At 41.2% G+C, this 9,361-nt stretch overlaps 3 protein-coding genes across 3 annotated transcripts; 1 reads left to right on the plus strand and 2 right to left on the minus strand.

Moving 5' to 3' along the window:
- Positions 1-3,427: 3,427 nt before the first annotated feature.
- LOC141766850 (histone H4-like) lies at positions 3,428-4,414 on the minus strand. Its single transcript, XM_074634028.1, has 2 exons — positions 4,290-4,414; positions 3,428-3,742 (listed from the first exon to the last, which is right to left on the minus strand). Exons 1-2 carry the CDS (start codon positions 4,412-4,414, stop codon positions 3,445-3,447), a joined length of 423 nt encoding a protein of 140 aa, XP_074490129.1. The 3' UTR covers positions 3,428-3,444.
- A 2,631-nt stretch (positions 4,415-7,045) lies between these two features.
- On the minus strand, positions 7,046-7,749 carry LOC141765756 (histone H3). Its single transcript, XM_074631981.1, has one exon. The coding sequence runs from the start codon at positions 7,693-7,695 to the stop codon at positions 7,285-7,287; it is 411 nt and encodes a 136-aa protein (XP_074488082.1). The 5' UTR covers positions 7,696-7,749; the 3' UTR covers positions 7,046-7,284.
- A 286-nt stretch (positions 7,750-8,035) lies between these two features.
- Positions 8,036-8,497, plus strand: LOC141765780 (histone H2A-like). Its single transcript, XM_074632007.1, has one exon. It carries the CDS (start codon positions 8,052-8,054, stop codon positions 8,436-8,438), a length of 387 nt encoding a protein of 128 aa, XP_074488108.1. The 5' UTR covers positions 8,036-8,051; the 3' UTR covers positions 8,439-8,497.
- The last annotated feature ends 864 nt before the right edge of the window (positions 8,498-9,361 follow it).

Genomic DNA, 9,361 nt, shown 5'->3' on the forward strand with positions numbered 1-9,361 from the left:
ATAACCATACAAAACTGCCATAACTGTGACAATGCTTACATTTGCTTCTCCAGAGGTGTCATAGCACGAAAACACAACTGAAGCTAATATAATTCATTATGGATCAGATTGGTTTACACAAGTTAATGAGCAAGCATTGGCGAGTGTTACCGTCAGGATCGGGTAATTGGTACCCTGACTCAAACTTACCCATTATTAATTTTATTAGCAGCTGCAGCTGCGTCCACCCTGCTGTGACATGTAAAGGGTCTGTTGGAGATGTAGAGAAACAGACGTGCAGTGTAGTGGAGTGTCGCCATTTTCAAGGGAGAGGAATATGATTATCAAAGATTGTCACTGCTTTTTAAAAAAATGAGGGCTGTCAGTCGCTTAAAATATTAAATCATGATTAATCACATGATTGTCCGCAGTTAATCGTGATTAATCGCAAATTAATTGCACATTTTTTATCTGTTCCAAATTTACTTTCAAGAGAGATTTGTCAAGTATTTAATACTCTTATCAACATAGGAGTGGACCAATATGCTTGCTTCATGCAAATGTATGTATATATATATCAGTGGTGGCTGGTGAATTTGGGGAGAACTGGAGGAAAACCAACCCACGACGTCATGTTATTTTATTAAGTTATTTCTCATATTTTGCACTTGCTCCTCCATTTTATGTATGACTCAGTGCTGCTTGATATATGGTTTTATACATTATTTAGTGCTATTCTTTACTGGCTCCTTAGCTTTAGTGTCAGCCTTCTGATGTGGAGATTTGTAGTGCATTGATCATGTTGTGCTTCTCACATTCAACTGAGTTTGAAACATTGTAATATTTATGTTGTAAAAAAAGGAAATGTGAGGAAGCAAAGAATTGCATATTATATTATCCCCTCACACAACTACAAAGCTCACTAATATTTAATACAGGAAACACATTTAAGATCAGATGGCTGTCCTGTGAGGTCTATTTATTTTTCATACTATTTGTAGGTTTCATCTGGGCCAAGTATTTTTTAATCATTGTAATAAATAAGTGAAAAGCCCTTGTTTATTTCTCCTCCTGGCTCCAAATATAATATTATGTTTATGTCTGCAGTTAATGTCAACAGTAAGAATTAACAGGTAATCACTCTTTAAGGATGATGTGGGTGGCTCTTAAAAGAGCCTTTTTATCAGTGTGTTTGTTCAGACTGAGAACAGCTCACTTCTTCTTGGGTGCTGCTTTCTTGGCTTTGGGTTTGGCAACCTTCTTAGCGGGAGCTTTCTTGACAGCAGCGGCCTTTTTGACCACCTTCTTGGGACTCTTGGTCACCTTGGGAGCCTTAGTCGCCTTCTTGGGGCTCTTGGCTGGTTTCTTGGGGCTCTTGACTGCTTTCTTGGCCGCTGCGGGTTTCTTCGCCTTCTTCGGGGATTTCTTCGCGGCTACCGGCTTCTTTACCGTCTTGGGCTTTTTGGCCGCTGCGGGTTTCTTGGCTTCTTGGCTTTAGGAGCGGCTTTCTTTGCCGGCTTCTCTGCAGCCTGCTTGCTGATCTTGAAGGAGCCGGAGGCCCCGGTCCCCTTGAGCTGGACCAGAGTCCCATTAGCCACCAGGGTCTTGATGTTTTCCAACTGGCCCACATGTTTGTTCAGGAACTCAATGTAAAAACAACCATCTGCTGTTGATGAGTGTTTAATAAAGTGAAGTTATTGTGGGAGCAGCAAACACACTGATGATGGCCGAGGCTTATGGTGCAGTTCAGCCAGACTTCCTATCAGAGCTGCTCGCTGTGAACATGTCCTCTTGCTGAGGACTGATTTTAATATAAATAGTTAGTTATTCTGTGTATTCTACTGAGGTTGAAAGTGAAGACTGACTGAAATTTAGATTTGGACCTCCTTCAAAAATATCAGCACAGTAGTTCAGGTTCTACAGAGCTAAGATCAAACTTTTACCAATTTTACATCTGCTTGAGGAAACCAGTTTAATCCAAAATGACAATTATTAATATCGTTGTTGTTTTATTATTAACTCAACATTATTAACTCATAATTCAAAAAGATTCAGTTCCAAACTTTGGACCTTTTGTGTCACTGCTCAAACTTTAAAGCACACTAGTTCTACTCTCGGTCATATAGTGTTTTGTGGTGCAAAAAAAATGAAACAATTCATTACATCTAAATTCAACAATGGCATACATGTTTTGTGGATTTTAAGGGGCACTGATCTGAAAAGGTGTAGTTTACATTATTTCCCATTTGTTACACATGCTATGTAACAGAAGGTACATGTTTATAATAACATTAAATATAAATAAATAAATTTGTGGTAGAAGTATCTGCCTGCTGCTGCCCAGTGAGCTGGCAAAGCACGCCGTGACTGAGGGAACCAAGGCTGTGACCGAGTACACTAGCTCCAAGTAAAGCTGCTGCTAAACCAACAACACAAAGGCTCTTTTAAGAGCCACCCACTACAACTAAAGACATGTTCCTGTTCTTAAAGCCATATAAATACATTTTAAACCATGCAGAAACAATTCAATGTGCGCAAAGTAAGCAATTATATGAATTGCCCTATGGTGCTTACATTACTGTTATTGCAGTGTATAATTAAAGTTACAATGTGTTCCCCGTCATTCGTTCTCTAAACATCCACTTGGTCCCATAGTAATTTTTATTTTTGTACATGTCATCAGTGATGGTCAAATGCATGCATGATTAACCTGTATGGTGTATACAATACAAGTACATACTAACCCAGTTGTATCCATTTGGTGTTTTTTTCTGCTCTATAGTATTTACAACTTACAAAAACACTGAACTCACAGGCCTATACTAATGTCTTATTCTTGTTGTTGGTAATTGGTGTTTTAGGCCTATATTATAGAATGTTGAAGCATCTGATTCAGATCACTGAGTATAACAATTGTAGTAGTGTAAAACTCATAAGTACCATCATGAGCTGCATGTTTATATTATTCTTACTTGCATTCTAGCTTCTATTACATTTCTTAAATCCTGCACATATCTGGAACATAAATCTATACCCTTTAACTGTATATATCTATGCATTTCTCTATTGATTGCTCTGAACAAATCTGGCTCAATCTTGTATTGCAACATTCCTCCATCTCTCTCGCTCATTGTGCTCAATAAAACTGCCAAAACAATCCAGTGTCTCTAGCTATAACCAAAACAAACTCATACAAACTGGAAATCACAACAATCAATGATAGATCAATAGAAAAAGTGCCTCCCTTATAAATCGTTTTTTTCCCCCCAGGTAGTCTACCTCAACATTGCCATCTTTATAGCTTGCCCTTGTTGAACACCAACACAAAATGACACTACAATTACTTTTATAATGATTTGAATGGTAAAAGTTGGTTGTAACATTATAACAGGAGGTCAGCTCTTTATGTTGAGTAAGTGGGTGGCCCTTAAAAGGGCCTTTAGTATTGATAAAGCAACAGTGTATTTATCCACCGAAGCCGTACAGAGTGCGTCCCTGTCTCTTCAGAGCATACACCACATCCATGGCGGTCACGGTCTTCCTCTTGGCGTGCTCGGTGTAGGTGACGGCATCACGGATCACATTCTCCAGGAACACCTTCAACACACCGCGGGTCTCCTCGTAGATCAGACCGGAGATACGCTTCACTCCACCACGGCGAGCCAGACGGCGGATAGCGGGCTTGGTGATTCCCTGGATGTTATCACGGAGGACTTTACGGTGACGCTTTGCGCCTCCTTTACCGAGTCCTTTTCCTCCTTTGCTTTTTTTTTTTTTTTAAAGACTTTATTAAATTTTTACAATTTTACAGGAATTTGGTGAATATACATAGGATGTGACATGGATTACAATAGAATAATACAAAAAGAAAAAACAGTTATCCAAATAAAGTGCTATGTGGAGAAGTCATTGATTGTTCGTTAAAAAGTGCCTCCTTGAGCGCACAAGGTTAGAGGTCAATTGATAAAGGCCGGAGCCGGAAGGACCGGGCTCTGGGGCATGGGTAACCCCACAATATAAGGGGAACATCACAATGTTCAGGGTAAACATCACAATGTTCAGGGTACACTTCGCAAAGTACAGGGTATCAGAAGTCCAGTTGGCTCCATGGGAGGATCTGGTTCTTGTCCAAAGTTCTCCTCCTTCTGAGGTCAGTCAGTATTTGCTTCACAACGGTATCGCTGTCAATCACAGTCTGTTCCAAGACCATGACGCACCTTGTTTTCCATAGCTTGAAGCAAGTGATGCTAATAATTAGTTGTGAAAGTTCTTTTTGTTTTACAGACATCTTTTCATCCAACAAACCATACATCACAGATTTATAACCGACTTCATGAGCCAGGCCGAGGCCTGGGAGCATGGACCAGACCTCCTGAGCTCTGTAACAGTCCATGAGCAGGTGTTGCTGCGTCTCGTCTTCGTTACAATAAATCATGGGACATGTTTTTGTAGTAACGTAACAACTCCATGAGACAACAGCTCTTACAGCAAGTCTGATCAATGTCTTTCTACTCAACAGTAAACTCTGGTCTGCTGGTTCACAGCTATTTAAATCCAGTCTGAGGACGTGATAGAAGACAGAGGCGGAGATCTTCTTCTTCTTCTTCTTCTTCTTCATGAAGGTTGATGATTAAACTCTTTGGTGCATCAGCGCCACCTATTGAACAACAGCATGAATCAGGGACAGCATGTCTCCTGTAAGACTAGTTGCTTTTAGGCAAGCAAAAGTGAAACAATTGGGTAGATTACTTATTATTCAGACTTTATTCTGTTCTGACATCTTGTTAAATAATATTGAACTGCCTAGGGAAGCTCTAACCTGTCATAATATGAACTGTAAAAGCCCTCAACATGGGATAGAACTGTGTGCCATGTATGACAATATTGCGACGGCTCTTAACGCCTCTAGTAAGCCCTTTTGTAAACATGAGAACAAGGTGGATAACATTAAACCTGGATGGAATGATTTTGTGGCTGTCAAACATGCTGTAGCGAGAGAAGCTTTTAAACTGGTCAGAATCAGAAAGGCCTAGGCAGGGGTCATTGCTTGAACAGAAAAAAACTTGCAAGATTTAAAGATGCACTTTGTCTTATTAAAAGATACGAGAACACAATGAGAGCAGATTCACTTGCTAGGAAGCTGCAGATTAATAACCATTATGATTTCTGGAAAGAGGTCGGAGTTATGATCATTCAACATTGAAGGTGCATGTGGTCCAGACAAAATAGCCGAGATGTGGCGTGAGCATTATTGTAATTTATTCAACTGTGTTAAAAGTAATGAAGTTGTAGTTGAAAATATTGATCTCTCTGAAAACATGGCAGTCAGGTCAGATGATGTCTATGATGCCATTATGATGCTCGATGATAACAAGGCCTGTGGTATGGATCATATCACTGCAGAACTTCTAAAATATGCCAGTCCTAAGCTTTGTTGTCAATGTGCTTTACTGGTGTTTAATGGTGTCCTTCCAGATTCTAACACCTCTGTATTGTTAGTGACTCTTATTAAGGACACGGCTGGTAAATTAAATAGCATGGATAATTATAGACCTATTGCCCTCGCTGGTATTCTCTCTAAAGTGCTGGAAAGAATCCTGCTAGAATGGTTGGAAATGTTTTTTTCTCACCACTGATCACCAGTTTGGCTTTAAAAGGAAACATGGCACTGATATGTGTATTTATGCCCTAAAGGAAATAGTTGCTAAATATGGAAGCCAAAACTTCTTCTTCTTCATGAAGGTTGATGATTAAACTCTTTGGTGCATCAGCGCCACCTACTGAACAACAGCATGAATCAGGGACAGCATGTCTCCTGTCTTTCATGTCTCTGTACCGTTTGAAGGACAATCATGATGTGATTCCTTAAGTAGACAAATCATCAGATATTAATATAGTATTTTGTCTGTTGTACTAGTTTTTCTGGGCCTTTATTTTCTCAGCTCTTTCACTGTATTTCTTTATCTTTATTTATCATGTCTGTGTGAGTTCAAATTAAACAAAATACATGAAAACAAAACCGGTCAGCCGACTTTAATGAGTCATATATTCCAGATTATTGACATCAGACTATTGTTGATGAAGTGACACAGACAGAGAGATGTCTCTGTCCAGGGTGCTGAACCTGAGCTGCTGCTGCATCCTGACTGGGAGGTCCTTTGTCCACAAGTCACACTGACAACAACAATAAATGACATGTTGGCACATTTATTTCTGTTCTGGGTGTCCAGTGTTCAGGGAAGCTCTACTGTGACTTCATGAGTCGCCCCACCTCAGATATCTGATAAAGTCTGGTTAAGTAAAGAAAACTGGTTCACATTTAATGGATCACAAGAGAGTCAAACAGGTGCTTTCAAAAGGACCGTTAACAGAGTGGCTTTTGTTATTACAGACTACAAATTAATTTCCAAACCAGGTTACATTGGAATGGAGAGTTATGAACTAGCAGACGAAGGAAGAAGAAAAAGCTGGGGAAAATACAATAAATTAATAATAAATAAAAAAAACATGAAAGAAAGCTTCAGGCGGAGCAGAAATAAATAGAGGTGAAATAAAGTACATAAGAGTTGAAATGTCTCATTTCTTATGAGATTAGGATGTGAAATCAATGTTTTTACATTAACATTTAAATTTTTACATGAACATTAACTGCGTTAATTTTTCAGTGTTCAAAGGAAGTAACAAGCAAAAATACCAGTAAAAACTGAATATTTTGTAACCAGACTGAGATATGGACACATATGTTGGATGATTTTTGTCCTGAGATCTAATGTCATATTGTTTAAGCTTCTACTAAGTCACTATCTACAACTTATATAGACACTTAATATAATATTAGAATGCAGTTTAATGTAGTTGTAAGAAGCTATGAGGACATTTAAAGGCTTATTAATGTCTTTAACAACTATAATATAAAATGTTTAGTTAGTATTGAAGATACATTTCTAAAAAAACAAAACAGCAACCCTTCACTATCTTTCTTGAGGCTGGAGTTTTAAAAGAATACTTAATTCATTTATCAATTAATTACATTTATTATTTATTTTTGTTATTCATTAACTTTAGGATGACTCAATCAATAATATATGTGTTTTGTTTTCATTTGCTTCTTAGGCAATATTGACGTTTTGAGATGTAGCCTACATTTTCTCTAAACTGTAGAAAACAAGACCAGTATTTTAAAGATATTATTGATGTGTTGTCATTGCTGATAAAACGTGTGTTGCCAGTAGAGGAATGAGCCCTTCAGTGAAGAGTGAGGTGGCTCTTAAAAGAGCCGTTGTGGTTTGTGGAGCAGCAGACAGTTTAAGCGCGCTCTCCGCGGATGCGACGGGCCAGCTGGATGTCTTTGGGCATGATGGTGACCCTCTTGGCGTGGATGGCGCACAGGTTGGTGTCCTCGAACAGGCCGACCAGGTAAGCCTCACTGGACTCCTGCAGAGCCATGACAGCGGAGCTCTGGAAGCGCAGGTCGGTCTTGAAGTCCTGAGCGATTTCTCTCACCAGGCGCTGGAAGGGCAGCTTGCGGATCAGCAGCTCCGTGGATTTCTGGTAGCGACGGATCTCTCTCAGAGCCACGGTACCGGGCCTGTAACGGTGAGGCTTCTTCACGCCGCCGGTGGCCGGGGCGCTCTTACGGGCAGCCTTGGTGGCCAGCTGCTTCCTGGGGGCTTTGCCTCCGGTAGACTTACGAGCGGTCTGCTTGGTTCTTGCCATGACTTCTTCTTTCTCTGTTCAGGAGATGTAGTAGCTCCAATGAAGAGACACGCTGCTCTTAAACTGTGAAATGGTGACGCTGCTTCAGACCTCCGGCTCCTGATTGGTGAGGGGATCCTCCTGGAGCTCAGCACCGCCCAGAGGAGCGACCCACCGCCCGAAGCTACGCTGCTGATTGGTGGGAAATCCTTTCAAAGTGTCCGCCAACATTCAGAGCGGGCCGCCCTCTGCTGCTCTGCTGGAAGCCTCTTCTCTGGTTGGTCTGTCAGCAAGTCTCGCTCCAAGGACATATAAAGGAGCTTTCTGCTGGTGGAGCAACACTTTTTATTATTCTCCACTACTGAAAACATCTCACGATGAGCGGAAGAGGCAAAACCGGCGGAAAGACCAGAGCTAAGGCAAAGACCCGCTCTTCTCGTGCTGGGCTCCAGTTCCCAGTCGGTCGTGTTCACAGGCATCTGCGTAAAGGAAACTATGCGCAGCGTGTGGGCGCCGGCGCCCCCGTCTACCTGGCGGCTGTGCTGGAGTACCTGACCGCTGAGATCCTGGAGTTGGCTGGAAACGCTGCCCGCGACAACAAGAAGACCCGTATCATCCCCCGTCACCTGCAGCTGGCTGTCCGCAACGACGAGGAGCTCAACAAGCTGCTGGGCGGAGTGACCATCGCTCAGGGCGGCGTGCTGCCCAACATCCAGGCTGTTCTGCTGCCCAAGAAGACCGAGAAGGCCGCCAAGTCCAAGTAAAGCTGGAGACTCGCTGAGTGCTGGAAACCAGCCCCCAAAAGGCTCTTTTAAGAGCCAAACACTCCCAAGATAAAGAGCTCTGGTCCTCATGTCTCTAATGCACCGATGACTCATGAAATGCTTTTAAAATCAACATTTAATTGGTCGTTGCTCGTGTATTCATAAAACACAAAAGTTATGCAGAGGAGTTAAGTATGGTTATCAGGCTGACCCCAAGAGTTATTCCAGAGGCTAAGCTAAACACTCAACTCCACAGCACTTTTATCAAACTAGTTCCAACAGAAGCCTTACCAGTGAGACTGTGCACCACACTAGTAGGAACAAAGCCAAACTAGTCAGCTTAGTGATGTACTAGAGGACCTCTGCACCAAAGTAGTAAGGCTGACAGTCTTGCTAGTTAACTAGTAAGCTGCAAGAGCTTTGACATGTTAACTAGTAAAGCACCTCACTAGTTAACTGGTGAGGGTCAAAATGCTCACTAGTTAACTAGTTAAAGCATTTTGATCTTACTTGTTAACTAGTGTGGCTAAAAATGTTTACTAGTTAACTAGTAAGGGAAAAAAGGTCCACTAGTTGCACTAGTGAGGGTCTTTTTTTTACCTTACTAGTGCAACTAGTGCACTGATATATTCCTAGTTAACTAGTGGAAGGCATGTTGTCTCACTAGTTGGATTTTGTGCCAAACATGTAAAGAGTTTGACCGAACATGTTGCACATTTTTCTTACACGTCGGACCTTTTCTTTACCTAGTTGAGCCTTGCTCAGCACTAGTGTGCGACTGTGCGTGACTAGTGATACATTTGTTTAACATGTTAAACTTTTTGTTGCACTAGTTGACGTTTTCGTCTTACTAGTTTGACATGTGCGCTTGACTAGTTAACTAGTGATGTGAATAAATTTCACTAGTTAACATGTATGACAGT

This window comes from Sebastes fasciatus, chromosome 4, assembly GCF_043250625.1.
Source record: "Sebastes fasciatus isolate fSebFas1 chromosome 4, fSebFas1.pri, whole genome shotgun sequence".
Classification (NCBI taxonomy): domain Eukaryota; kingdom Metazoa; phylum Chordata; class Actinopteri; order Perciformes; family Sebastidae; genus Sebastes; species Sebastes fasciatus.